The following is a 15,463-nucleotide window of genomic DNA, read 5'->3' as shown; positions in this document are numbered from 1 at the left end:
AAAGAGATGCTGCTGGGCTCTACTGTGGGCACTAGCATTGTTTATTTATTTTCTATTTATTTATTTATATAAGTTTACAAATTTTCGTTCTCTCTCAATTCATTCATGAGTTGTTCTACTTCAGCAAACAGAAACAATGCAGACAATAACATTAGTGTTAAAGAAATGTTCATTTAGGTGCGGCAATTTTGTATCTTATTATTAAAAAAAACAACAACAACATGACATCGGTATTATATATCAGCCATCGACCTCCCTGCTCTCTAAATATCAGCATCGGCCATTGAAAAGCCTGTATCGGTCGACCACTACTAAACAACCAAGTCCCATGGGTCAGAACAAATTCTCACAGACTGCCTGTGTAAGTGCCATTGCTATTGAAACCAAGCCTTTGTTCTAAACTCATCTTGCTTTGTCTTGTCTGGAAGTTTTCACATGCAATCACTGCCGACAAAGACCAGCAGACTGTTGCAAAAACTCAAAAACTTGTACTAGGCAAAAAAGAAAAAGACACAGAAAAAACAAAAAGATAAAAGGGGAAAGGAGAGAAAAAAAGCCTGCTGCTGATTTCTTAATCAGAGGCCACGATTTCTATCTTTAATGATGGAGCAAACAACTTTGTGGGTTAGTCGGTCAGTCATTCAGTCAACAACGTGTTGTAAACATGGTGTATTCTCAAATTAGATCCTCATCGCATTGAACTGATTTTGGAACACAATTTTTCCATGAAATAACATCAGCTTAACCTTGCAAGCAGCTCCAAAATATGCTGCACTTTTAATAAACTTTAAAAATCTATATTAAAGATATTAAACAATTTCGATTTTTGCCAAGGTGCTCTTGAGCAGCTCACTTAACTCATACTAGTGATAGAAGGAAAAAAATTCGTTGAGGTGCGAATGTCTGAATTTGTGCTTAAAATAAGCATGGCTGCTCTGTCAGTCAGGATTTTAAGAAGTGCTGTCTAAACTAATCTCAGCTGCTGTCATATTCCACAGGGCATGTTTGGGTCAGGCTCCATTCCTGTGTAACCCTTACCTTGGCCGTGCAAGCTCAAGGGTTAATGAAACAGTTGCTTTTCCAATTAAAATATAAGGAAGAAAGGCTAATTGGGATTTGCTCTCGGGGCAGTTGGGGTGCCAAGCAGTTGTGGACGTAGTGATTCACAAAGCGAGTTTGTACTGCCTGGATTGTGCAGTCAGTTGTGACACCGGAAAAATGTCCATCTTGTAACCTCAAATGGAGTCTTCAAATCTTATTCTCCTTTCAACATATTAAGGAATGTACAGGGTGAGATTATTGTACCTGTTTGAATACAACTCAAGTGGAAGAAATTTCAAGGAACAAAGAACATTATAATACAGGTGGAAAGACTTAAAGGTATTATTGATATTCAAGAAAATTCTCAAAAATGAAATGAAATGAAATTACTTCACTTCATTAGATCATTTTAAGTAAACAGATTTCAAAGCTCACAAATGGTGTACATGAAATGAGTAGAGACTTGATGTTTTTGTGCAAACCCTTGCTCATTGCATCATACAGTGTGCCATCTATGTTGACTGCACTCCAAACAAACTCGCAGGGCTCAGGCTTTGCAGTACACGAGGGACTTGTGGCAGGATGTGGGAACCCAGTATAAAATAAGTTCTAGAGTGTTAGTACCCAGAGGTGAAAAACTTTGCCCGACCGCACTGCTGTCACAGCAAAGCTGCATTTCTAAAAAGAGTGGCACACTTGTAATATGCACAAATTGGTCCCATTGAAACCATTGTTGAAGGCAAAAGAAAAAAGTGAAAGACATTAAGTATCCTTCAGCCTATTGGAAATAAATAGGCTTGATTCCTCAGAGAAAGGAGGAATATTAAGCTTAAGAGTGTGTCTGATTTCAAAATGGCCACACAGAGGAGATGAAATAGGAACAATTTTGTGTCATTTAGAGACTCGCTTGAGGCAATTGACACTTGTTGGTTCATTAAATGAAGAGGACACCTCCAATTGCCAAAGGTACAATAGGTCTGATCAAAACAGATGACAAGAGAATGAAGAAAATGGAGACAAAACAATCTTCTATCTGTCTATTGAAAATAAAACACTGAAAAACAGACACTATATCTGTCTTTACATGTAAATACATGTATATATTAGTCAAGCTATACACAAAGAAAAGCCTCCACCTATGCAGTCTGAAGGTTTGAAAAACAATCGTACCAACACAGTTATGCATCGAGGAATATCTTTTTTTGGGGGTTGGAATCAAAAACCTTTGAAGATCTAAACTTGCTCATCAAAGCATCAGAGGCATTACAATTTTAAAAGCCACCTTGGTGGTGTGTTGAATTCCTTTCTGCAGAAAGAAAAAAAAAACATGGAAGGATAGCACCTTTCACGCACTTCAATCACTTGTATTGTACTGTCAAACTGGGTTCATATAACATCGCTCAAATTGCTGGAGCATGCTACTGAAAAGAGAGTGAAAAAGAGAGATGATGGCAAAAAAAGAAGATAAGCACCACCCACACTGTAAGCTTGGGGGACGGCTATTTGATCCATTGTGCTGACCAAAACAGTGTTTTTAGAGGTACATTTCAATATAATACACTGACTTTTTTTTATATATTGCTATCACAGTGTTTTATCTCCCTGAACCAATTTGATGGTTGTATGCTGTCCTATGACTTCTTGGTAACCATATGGGCTAGAGCTGCACTGTTGATTGGCTGTTTGTTCTGTCAGCATTATAAATCATGTAACTGGGGCTAAAGTCAACACCGTTCAGCCATCTTATAGAGCAATCAAGCATTTTAACAGCACATACACCTAAAGCCCTCACGTGAAACACGCAACAACTTTGCAAATGGTGATAAATTGAACTGCTTTGGTTTTTGTCTTCTTTGGTTGCACAACCCCCAAATTGCCTATGAGAAGACACATATTTTATTTTTGATTGGAGAATACCTTACACTCCATAGTGAATGAATTAAAGAACACTTAAGGAGAAGGAAAGATGGTTTCTTGCTGTTGCCCTCTACCATTTTGTGAGTGTACAGCTATGTATAACAAACCTTCAGAGTGCAAGCAGTGCCAACAGGCTACTTGAGGCAGGGATTCATGCCTGTAACTCAATTAAAAATTAACTTGTTTTCTTCTCATTTAAGAGAAAAACAGTGGATAGAGCAAAGTACGGGGCCAAGCATGAAACAGCTGGGTGCACATGAAATTGAATTTGACAGAATTAACTTGACAGTGTTGGCTCAAACATAATTTGAGTGGAAAAGATAAGGAGTGTGAGAGAGAGAAAGAAAGAGAAACAGAGAGACAAAGATGTAGCGAACAAGAGCAAGAAAATAACAACTCCACTAAGGGGCTTCATTTTTTTTTCCAATTGGCAGCTTCAAAGGAATATAAATAATTGAACACCCTCACCCCATCACCATGAGTTCTGGCCAATTACTATTAGGAGTACTTTGCCAAGAATTCTACTGTTGAGGAATCCAAAAGACCAAGAGAAAAGAGGAGGAATGAGTAAGAAGGAGGTGAAAGGCCAGAAAAAATGTGCGAGATAGTGTCACTTCACTCGAGAAAAGTAAGTAAGAACTTTTAAAACCTGAGGCAATAATGGGAACAATCATGGAAATATCGGACAAGGCTTTCCTCCATAAAAGAAATAGGTTACTGGTTCTCTGTTGCACTTTTATCAGCTCCAAAAGAATAACTAGAGAACATAACAAAACAAAGAAAAATTATGCATGGTAACCTGTGTATGTGTGTTCAGCAAAATCATGTCACATGACGAGGGCTTTGGGGTATGAGGCTTTGAACACCATGACAACTCTTTCAGCCCTATAGCTCATAAATCAAAAAAACTAAGATTACTAGATTATAACAACATCAGTGAGAACCTACACTTTCATTATTCACTGACAAATTTTAATCAGCCTCCCTATGGATGTCAGAAACAACCATAGTGAAAAATCAAACACACTTTTGGACTGCTGTGTTTGATTAAGTTTTTTTTTTAATCATAGTGTTTGTGCTTTCTACTATGCTGAATTATATTATACCTTTTTTTTTTGTTTCTTTTGTTTTTTTCCTTTAATCATGACTAAAAAGCACCTCAGGTAGCAACTCATAACCGCATAAATTCTATAAATGAATCATTTTGATTTCCTTCCATTAAGAGATACACTATGAACTCATTTGACTGCAAATGTTTTGGAGCAAAAAATTTTAATGAATATGACTGCACACAAATGGGAATAGATGGTGATGGTTTATTCTTTAATTTTTATTGGTACTGGGATGTTATCACTAATTATGAGTTTGCCATTGTGAGTATGAGATCATTTAGTAGGTTTGACTAAATATCTATTTTCATATTTTTGTACATTGGCAGTGCACACTGCACATAGTTTAGTATTTGCTCATTGTTTAAATTTTAAATTTATTGTTATTCATGGACGATTGGAAGACAGGGCTGAAGAAGGAATGAATATCACATGTAAACACAATTACTTTGGGTTTTTCGTCTAAAATGAAGGCTTGACATTGTTATCTAGTTTTACAGCTGTGCCACAACCATCAATATAGATCTATAACTCAACCCAATATTCTATAGCCACCTACGACAATGCTATGACATTCCACACATTAATATAATTCAGCCTTTACACACATGCAGCACATGCATGCGTCTGCTTACAAATTCATGCAAATATGCAGTCAAATATAGACATACACACACAAACAGGGAGCCATGCATTATTGCGGTTGGGCGTTGGGATTTATTGAGCTATCTTTCTTTCTCTTTTGATTAAAAATGTCTCCTTCTCACTATGATTTATGAGTGTAAATGGAAAGGAACGGAGGGCAGAGATAGAGGGAGGGATGTGAGAGAAAGGGATGACATCATGCTTTTAGCTGGGCTTTTCTACAAAAGGGTGGCATCCACTGTGTGTGGGTGTGCGCACGTGTGTTTGTGTGTGTGTGTGAGTGAGTGAGAGAGAGAAAGAGAGTTGAAATGCAGTGGGGGGTTGGTTCTTCCCCCCAGTCCTCTCAGTCCACCAGGTGGGAGTGAATATAATTGGTGTATGTGTGTGTGTGTATGTGTGTGTGTGTGTGTGTGTGTGTGCACATGTGGGTGTGAAAGACAATCAGAGAGAAAAATAAGGTAGTCTGTAAGTGTGTGCATATATTTCCAGACATAATGGTGGGGCAATGCTGTGTACCCCCAAAAGAGATGAGAAGAGGGTGAGGGGTCTGTGTGTGTGTGTGTGTGTGTGTGTGTGGCCAGGAGGGGGGCGAGGACAAGAAATAAAGTGAACAAGAGCAAGAAGACAGAGTGAGAGAGCTTGACAAAAACAGCAATCATATCCACAGGCAGAGCAGACAAAGACAGGCAGATACTGACAGATGGGGAGAGAGCCCTGCTGTTAGTGTATTTGTATTTGTGTGTGTGTATGTGTGAGATAGAGAGAGAGAGTAAGGCGCGAGAGAGAGAGAGAGAGAGAGAGGAAAAGCTAATCTCCATCAAAGATGAAGCAGACTGCACTGAATGTTATTTAAACCAGGGTGAGCAAACAGTTGCTGTGAATGAGTTCAAGTAGAGGAGAAAAACCGAGTCCTAAGTGGGCAAGTGAAGTCAACATGAGAACATGAAACAAACCATTTTCATATGAAACATGTTAAGAGCAGGGGCTGTTGACCCTTTGCTTTAACTTTCCCTCTGACAATGAGCGTGTGGCCTTGCATTCTCTACACTCAGTGAGACAGAAAAAAGGCAAAAAAGAGGAGAACAAACTTGGTTTGACATCCGTCTGAGTGCAATTTCAGATGTTTTCAGCCAGCTGAGCTGAAAGACACTTGAATTATGCTACCAGACACTCAAACCACCATGCAATCAAAAGTAGACAGCTCTGTTGCAACATGAGAAAAATCAAGTCCTCCTCATGTTATCTAGAGCCGCTAAGAATACACTTACAGAATGTCAGAAACTGAGAGGAACAGAGAGGAAGAGGTGAAAAATGCAATTTATCTTGCAAATTACCCAAGGTAGACAGACAAATCAAGCACTTCTCAACGTCAACTGTCCTCAAAAACAGTTTGTCTGAAACGTCACATTGGCTGAACCTGTTCATAATTTTAAGCATCATCTTAAAATGTTCTGTTTTTCTTGTACAGTGAATGTTGACTGATTTTTTAAATTTTGATATATGTTCTGTTATTTATGAAGCTTGATCTACTTTTATAATTGGTTGAATGTAACAGCTGAATGCTTTTTGCTGATTTGTGTGCGTAAAAGGTGTATGTGTGTATACCTGCTCTTCTTGTGTAAAACACTGCTACAAATTTGTCTTATTTATTTAAGTTTTATATGAAGAAAGAAACTTTAACTTGAACTAGTTATACAGTTATTTTTCTCCCCAAAGTTTTTATTTTTTTGCCAAAGTGACAAATAAGTGTTTTAATGACACGTAGAGGGAGATAAGACGGGGAGGATAACATTATATCCAATCAAAAGGAGACAATTTCATAACGTTGTTTTTGCATAGACACATACAGCACATGCACAAAACCACTGAGGCAAACATATAATTTACATGTTGCCTGCAGTGTGGTTATGTACAGAGGGTTAACACACATGCACACACACAACACACACACACACAAGCGCAAACTTGTCACTGATACACTCCAACAGACATGTATCTGGATTCACCACTTCATATAATTCTTTTACATACTCACCAACACACTTACTCCTACACACACACAATCACACGCACAGGATTTACAAACAATGAAACCCAAGGGGGAGCTTCCCCACCTCGCCATCACTCTTGTTCTATTTCTCTGCAGAGCCTCCTATTTGTTTTGTCTTCTTAATGCTGCTCTAAGCCCATCTTAACGGGGAAATGGTGCAGAACAAATCCTAAGCAGGAGTTGACAGGGTGGGATAAGAGACTACTGACGTTCCTCTGTTACTAACATAGAAAGTTATGGAAGACGATTTATACAGAAGGACAGCTCTTGACGCTGTACTGAAATTCTTATTTTCTTTGGCTGAGGCAGAATTAGAGACCTCCTATAAACTACAGTCCTTTTGAGAATGAAGACAGCCTTTCCAAAATGTGATCAACAACTGGAGACAGTAATGCATGTCTTTACATGCTCACTAAAAGAAAACTGAAATGGAAAACTGAAAAGGAAAAAAGCAGCCAAAGTATATCTATGACTTTATGAAGGACTCTAATATTCTTAAAAGCTTTGCTAACTTGCCATCTTCCACCTCTCTGCGATATTCTAACCAGTAGATCAGATATGAACGATGAATCCATAAAGGGCTCTACGTTGGAACACTGATGAAGTTATATGCAACGGCTAGTCAATTAGTTGATTACTTACATAAGGCGTGGGAGCCGGTGAGCAGCAGTGATAGCAGCAGCGTGGTGACAGGCAGCAGGAGTGGCAAGGAGAGGCGAGGGGCGCCGCCGATGGCCATCTTGGCTCCAGTAGGGAAGGGGGGCAGGGAGGGGTGGGGTGGGACTTATCTTTGAAATGGCTGGAGAGCCGAGGCCCCGACTGCGCAGGGAAGGTTGGGGTCTTCACGCAGAACGGCTTGGCACTCTGAGAAAAGACAAAGAAAGACAGGAAATATTAGAATTTTTTTTATTTTAAGATTTATCTATTCCACTATGTGTTTAACTTCTGAGAATTTGACAGATGCTCTTAGCCAGAGCCACTTGCAGTGAAAAGGTGGCGCTTTCTGTCCACCCTGACAGGACATGTGACTGAGGCACAGACAGAAGAACACTCAGAGTAGGGCCAGTCTGCTTGCACTTTTCACAACCTCTCATTTCTGCTGACACATAAATGGAAGGAAGGTAATAGCGTGTTGGTGACACTACTGGAAGCAAAGTGTCACACACCCTCAAACCCCGATCTTGCAACCAGCATCTTCTCTCATCCCTAAATTAGCAGGGGAGTCACTGTTTTCTTTCTTTTTCCTTTTCTAATCGCCTGATCTTGTCTCATTGCCTTGTAATTACACAGGCACCCAATGATATTCCAGGCACAGTCTCTTTGTTTTAGTCAAATTGCCATTAATCCCCCAAGCTACACAGAGAGACCAGGGACACCTCCCACCACACACACACACACACTCTCATTGATATGTCTAGTGCAGCACAGAGCCACCACCATGTGGTTATACATACTCTTTAATTAAAAAGACGTGAATAAAGAGACAAAGGAAAGGATAAGTGAGAGAGATCCTTGACAAGAATTTAATGAGTTAGTCATTTTCTTTCCCCATTTTTTAACATGTATGCCATTCATCAAAACCTTTATCCAGAGCGAAAAGGTGCGGTGTCTTGCTCAAGGACACTTCAACAGAAGGTAATATCTGTGTCAGCAATCAATCAGTGAACACAGCATCACAACAACAACAACTGTCCATTCTCACAGGACCCAGATCACAGGACCAAGGTTCAAGGTTCTGTGTTAGCAAGCATCTGCCCTGCTTTAGTGTCCTTGTTTAATACACTGAACTCTTTCCAGCTCCAGGGATGCTACCACTCAGCTGAGCCTACATGAGGGGTGAGGGCAACTCTCCAGAAGTGAGATTAATTACCTACTCACTGGGTGGTTAACAGGGTACTATAGTATAAACTGTTTAGACAGTGTGCAGTACATTGTAGATGCCCTAAAGCAACTTTTTTCCCTAGGTAACCTAGAGGTTAAATATAATATTCTGTCAACACAGGTTTACAGATTTGATCCACGAAAGAGCTACTTTCAAATTGCCACTGAACACTTCATAAAATCCCTACGTGCTATTTCACTGCAAGTTGCTTTTGACAAGAGCTTCAGTGCCTGAAATGTGAACTGAATGTACTTAAAAAATAGCATAACTGACAGTTACAATCTCTATCATTCAGATAAAATTAGGATCAGAAGCACTTAGATTAAAAAAAAGCGAAAGACCACTTACGAGGCAAACTATACCAGTGGGATGGATATATAGTATATAAACTATATCGCTTGAATAGCCTACTTATTCATATATATTTTTTATTTTTTTAGACAGAACTATATTTATGACTGTGGCCTTGTGAGAGGCAGAAATGAACTGCTAATTGCAGTGTAACCAAGCACCTCAGGCGGCAAGCATACACAAGTGCCCCACCCTTCATAGCTACACCTACGAGGCTCTTCAACTGGCTAGATGAAACACATGCAGCAGCAGGCACACTTGAAATAATACCATAAATGATACAGTAAAACCCATACAGACACAGAAGCACCCATACAGTGTAAAGCTACTGGCCTCTGAACAGTCGTTTTTTTCAACATACTTTGTAATTCAAACCGAGAAATTCAAGAACACGTGATACATGTGCACTTACAAAAACACAAAGGGAGAGATCAACAATGGGTCTTTTGTGGCGACGCCATGCCAGAAAAGAGAGTTTTTCAGAAGCTCAGCTCATCTTTCAACACAATACTATACACACACGACCAACATGTGTATCCATGTTTGTTGTGGGTTTTTTTTTCTTTTCATTTTGTCTTGGCCCAGGGGGCAGGTGATGTCATTGGTGAGAACTGAGGGAAATACAGAAACATGAAGAGAGAGAATAGCAGAGTATCAAATTGTCTAGGGGACTTCTGAATGATGCCACTATTGTTCTGACTGTAAACATTGGTCTAGGTAGAGGGAATCTCGCCAAGCCTGTAGGGAATTACTCTACCTATGCTCACAAAATGCCTAGGTTATGATTTATGGCCCTCCTCTTAGGGCATGGTTTCTATCTCCACCTCTGGTTGCTATACAAACTTCACAACATAATTACAACAGCTATTGTTGTTGAATGGCCTCACCAAACATAACCTAAGGCTATGTGTGGACTCCAGTTTAACCATAGACACTGTCTACGCAGCTCAATGCCGCGTTCCTTTCTGAACTGTAATAGAAGATAGAGAACAGTTAGACAAGTTTAGATAGAAAGATATATACGTGCCTAAACATATTTTTTTAATCCCTGACGGATTAGGGAAGCTAAAACTCCACTAAAGCAAAATTTTAACCTTGAGAGCAAATGCTGCTGTAAACAGAGATGCCAACATGTCACTAAAGCAGTCCTTGGGTCAAAAGGAAGGCATGATATGGAAAGCACAGCATGTTTCTCCTACTATTAGCACCTCCATGGGAAAACCTGTCAACTCTCGCTAAAAGCATTCATCACTTTGCCTGTAGAAATGGGCAGAGGAAAGATGGAGTATTTAGCATTCTGGCGATGCTAGCAGAGAGGCCAATCGATTGATAAACCCTCACCATTACCCCAGCTGCTTGCACATTATTGGCTGTGATCGAGAGGAAACTGCTAATGGTCCTGTTTTGCGGATTTCAATGTCAATAGGATAACTGCAACAACTTACTAATTTCTGAGGGAAATCAAGCAAATTAGCAAAATAGCAATATATAATTGTTAATCTTGCACAAGATGTAGGCAAGGCACATTTGAAAAGTGAAAGCAGTACCTATACCACATATAATTGATTTATATTCAGGTGTAACTCCAATGGAATGCCCTTTCTTTCAGTATTTGCTAATATGTTGTCATAAGCACTTATAACCCAATAACATCACAAGGAATCTTTCTGCCCTCTAGTGGACAAAAAGTGCTTAACATTTAACACTTAATACTACTTTAAGCAAATTAATGTGAAGAAATGCATTGAAATAAGTGCTGCTAAATGTTTGGATTCAACCTGACAACCAAACAGTAACAAAGTCCATTCATTAAACTCTAGACTATTCCCACAGATGGGTGATGAATACATTTATAGGCTTGAACATTATTCCCCTGTGAAAGCTGCCCATTACTCCAAATATTAACCAGTCGCCAGGCTTCAGTAATTACAGCCAAAATGGCGGCACAATTTCCACTGAGTGCTGGCAGTCACTGGCTATCAAGAACTCTCACTTTGACATGGTCAAGCTTCAAATTGAGCTCGTTTCCCCATGCAATATTGATACTAATGCATTTGATTACTGAGATTGAGAAAAGCAACGAAGGGAAGGGGCGATGGGACTTTGTGCCATAAGCATGAAATGAGAGCAGGACCAATAGATAAAACATGTGCATATGCACACCTACACGCATGCCACAATGGGCCAAGAAAAAATTAAAGGAAGGAGTGAATCCTATAAAGTGAATGAAGCTACAGTTATGTATACATGAATTTCTGGATAAGAGGCCATGAGACTGCTGACTTCAAGCTATTTCTATCCTCACATGTACACTGCACTGTTACAAACTCTTCTTCCCACACACACACTGTAAAGATATGAAGTTGTACACAAGGAGAAAAACAACTACTTATCTCCTGAGGGACCACATTAATAATCCCTTTTATGGGTTAAACAGTCAGCTCTCTTGACACTTAAAAAGACCTCAGTTTGGTTGGGCTTGATGATCAAAACTGAGTGTTGAAACTTCAAAAAGAATTTTATATTCTATGATTTTGATCCAAAAAAAGAAAAAAAAGAAAGGGAAAAAGTAGGAGTTTCCGTCAGAGTAAGATTTTCATGCATTGTTTGGTTTCTAGAGTGAGTTTATCAACAACATCTAATTTTTGGCTCCAGGAGTCTGACAGGCCATGTTTACAGTGACTTCCTGTTGCAGCCTGGTAGGGGTGTTGTTGATTCTCCAGGGACGGGTATTGGCCTCTCTACCTAGTGAAGAAACGTTGGGGAGATTGAAGCAAACAGCCTTAGAAAAATTAGTCCAAATGTCACTTGAAGAGTGTAGATTTCTAACACATTTTCCAACACATTCATTCACAGGTTGAAAAAAGAAAGATCACCACGGCATCTGCAAAGACAAAGGCCAATCTACCACAAGAGGCTGCCCAGTTCTGATTTAGGTTAACTAACCTTCTTTGATATTGAACAACCAAGGAGCTAATGTGAATGGAATATCCAAGAAAAACTATTATTTTTCTTTAAAAGGACATGTTACGCACAATATGAGCCTAGGCCTACACAGGTTATTTTTCATCAATTGAAGCCATTATTTGCAACAAGGGCCACTAATGACATGACTAATGACAGTATTGTTGCTCAGTGCCTCCCACCTACACCTTCAGCATGACAGATGTGTAATAATTACTCTAAAACCCCATGAATGCTTCTTATTAAAGGGTCACTTCACCATTTTTTACTTTGAGTCTTAAACTTAAAATAATGAGGAATTACTTGAGGGGAATATGTGAATATGTGTGTCCAAGTAAGAACCAAGGTGTCTCAAAAATCAGAAAACATCTTCTTACCTCACTAGTCAAAGTTAACACAGCTTATAGACAATGGCAGATGAAGATATACCGGGGCATATTGTTAGAAACAAAAAGAAAAATGCACATGGAGCTCTGCTAAGTAGCTAATGTTACCATTAGCAGTTAACACTACATTAGCCACTTTGATCAACTAATGTTAGATAACCACAGAAAAATTCATATTACTATGTTGCTAACAGTGAATAAACACAATGTTAAATTAAACCATAACTTACTCATGCATATTTCTCATTCCTGTTAGCATTGCTTACTTTGGTTTATCTTTGACCCAGTAGGAGCAAGAGTTAGCTGAGTGCTGTGGACTGCAGCTTTGTGAAAAGAGGGGGCCTGAAATATTAAACAGGGGGCTTTAAACAGTTAATGCCAACAGGAGTATGAGGACAGTAGATTGCTAGGTAACTTTGTTTGATAGTTATAAAGCATAATGTTAGCAACGAATGGTAGACAGACAGAACTAGCAAATTATGCTCAGAGTTCTGAATGACCCTTACCAACTGCACAACAGTGGTCATTGTCTGGTTGCTGTGTAATGTTCTGTGTACACGATTCAACTTAGCAACACTTGCTCCAGTCTCCTGATACAAACATTAGATATGCAGAGCAGTGGTCATTATGGTAGCTAAAGGTTTGGTAATTGGATGGTGACAAGGCAACGGGATAGATACAGCATTCCCCAAAAATGTCTGGGTATTGTTGTAAAGGTTGAAAATAGTCTGAACTTGACTTTAAGCAGAAAAATGTAATTTCCTTGGACAAAACTGGCCATGTTTTTGTTTCTTCTACCAGTCAAGGATGACAGAATATCCACAGCAATGACATGTAATCACTCTTTTATGATCAATTTTTGATTTCAAAGAAAAATAATGAGGTTGATGCAGCAGCTGATTGTCATGAAAATAGGCCAGAGTCAATTGTGCTGGACGATGGAAAAATACAAATTTTCAGCTGAATACTGCCTTCCTAGGCCTCCCTAAACCTTGTTGCCTGCTGTTTATGTTCAGCCTTCAGCTGATGTCTCTCCCTCTGAAGTCCTTCACCTTGGATGAAGTTTTTATGCATCACCCCTTACAGGCTTTCAATTCAACCTGTTTACTGCTTTTCATTGATTCATACTAGTGTTGTCATGATACCAAAATTATGACTTCGATATGATATCTGACTATATAAATATCTCAATACTGATACTGAAATGATACCATGGCAAAAACCTAAAACATAGGTAATTGAATAACATATATTGATCATTTATATCTAGTGTTGTTGATCTGAATACTTGTGAACGCCTGATTTTTAGCAGCTTGCAAGTTAACATTAACGTTACCAGCGTGAATGTTGCGTTTGCATATAGAGATGTTTGCCACATTGGAAGTTAGCTAAAAAGTTCAAGCCAAATTAAACAGTTATCATTGCCCTTAATTGCCCATACTCGGATATTTGCCCGATATTTGAGGGCATGTAATTATATTATCTATCACATTCGCTAACCTGTCGCTCTTTGAATTCCTTGAACAGGTCGGCATGTCTGTTGCCAAGATGCTTTGCCAAGTTGGACGTGTTGGCTATCTTGGTCTGCCTGGTTAAAACATCTTTTACAGACAGGCTTTGTGGTGCGTGTGGGCTTGCCCTGACTGTCGGCTATGTAAGTGAAAGAATGCCATATTTCGCTCTGTGCGACTGCTTTGTCAACAAGCCGTGAACGGTCGGCAAGAGCACTTGCACTTGCAGCCATGTCTCTCGTTCTGTCATCATGAAAGCTGCAGCGTGTATATGAGAGAAATAAAAACTGTTGGCATGCCCACTATGCCTGCAGGGAGTGGAAGCAGAGTGCTGCACACACACGCTGCACCGCTGTCGCACATCAGCGCAACTCATAGGAAATACAGATCTTATTAAAACACCGTCATTCTTAAAGTACCAGTACTAATAAAATGGGGTATAGTACCGTTTTTAACAGCAGGGTATTGTGATACCTTTCTAGTATCAGTATACTGTGAAACACTAATTCATGGCCTATAGAAGACCAACAACACACAGATGTAAGATGCTGGATTATTGTCTATCAATGTGTGTATACAGTATACGTTTGCGTGTTATGGCCATCTGTATGTGTTGTGTGTACAGTGTGTCAGTGTCCTGTGCATACATGTATACATATTTGAGATATGTATGTATATATGTAGTTGCACTGTGTTTGCAGTTTTATACTATATTGATGCATATAATTGCACATATATCTTATTTATTTTATTAGTATTTTTTATTTCTATTTATTGTATTCCTTATCTATTCCTCATTTATTATTCCTTTTCTACTCCTTCATATCTCTGCTGCTGTGAAACTGAAATTTCCCCAAGGGCATAAAGAGCTATCGCTCTGTGTCTCTATCTCTCTATCTATCTGCTCATTTATGTATGTACCTGTATAATTTATTTGTTTCTGTATGTGTTCAAAGTGTGTGGTTCTGTGAAAAGCAGAGGTATATCCAAGCACACACAACCCATACTCAGCTATCAAACAAGTCTATAGCAACCATCTGTTTTTCACCATGCTGAAATTCTAACAGTATTGATTCCATGTGTCATTGGTAAGGTTTCCCTCCTCTCTCTCCCTCCCTCTCTCACACACTCTCTCCCTCTCACTAAGTGCACTTTTCTAGTTTTCCACAGCAGAAGACTGGATACATCTTAAAGCAAAATATACCATGAGAAAAAAAAAAGAGAAAATCTATCGCCAGTACACACTATCCTGTGATACATAGCGATACATAAAAGCTATGTAAATTGGTGAGAGACATACAGGCTGTAAAAGAGAGAGAGAGAGGTGTGCGTGTGTCTGTGTGAAGGTAGGTGTACGTGGCCTCTAAATACTGTATATCCCCATAATCACACTAGTCGTCCTTCAAATCCTCCATCTCTGTTTTCTTTTTCTCCAACCATACCGCCCCCCGTCCTCTCCTACCCTCCCTCATTTCCTCTTTCTCCTTCCCTTCCCCCCTCAAACTCATGCATACTAAACTATGCTTGCATTGCAGATGTTTGGTAGAGAATCACATGAATTTGCATGGAACTGCAGGACTATTATGTAAATGCCCCAGTGTACCTCC

At 39.3% G+C, this 15,463-nt stretch overlaps 1 protein-coding gene across 5 annotated transcripts in view; it reads right to left on the bottom strand.

Moving 5' to 3' along the window:
• Window positions 1-15,463, bottom strand: part of ptprsa (protein tyrosine phosphatase receptor type Sa) — a 250,536-nt gene that overhangs the window by 132,201 nt on the left and 102,872 nt on the right. For all 5 annotated transcript variants that reach the window (XM_067596688.1, XM_067596687.1, XM_067596690.1 and 2 more), the window contains one exon: window positions 7,405-7,626. In XM_067596688.1, coding sequence (XP_067452789.1) covers window positions 7,405-7,501 — 97 coding nt within the window. In that variant the 5' untranslated portion in view covers window positions 7,502-7,626. The remainder of the gene's footprint in view (window positions 1-7,404; window positions 7,627-15,463) is intronic.

Source organism: Thunnus thynnus, chromosome 8 (assembly GCF_963924715.1).
Source record: "Thunnus thynnus chromosome 8, fThuThy2.1, whole genome shotgun sequence".
NCBI classification, from domain to species: domain Eukaryota; kingdom Metazoa; phylum Chordata; class Actinopteri; order Scombriformes; family Scombridae; genus Thunnus; species Thunnus thynnus.
Note: the sequence above shows the minus strand (reverse complement) of the source record. Positions and strands in the feature narration are given on the sequence as shown.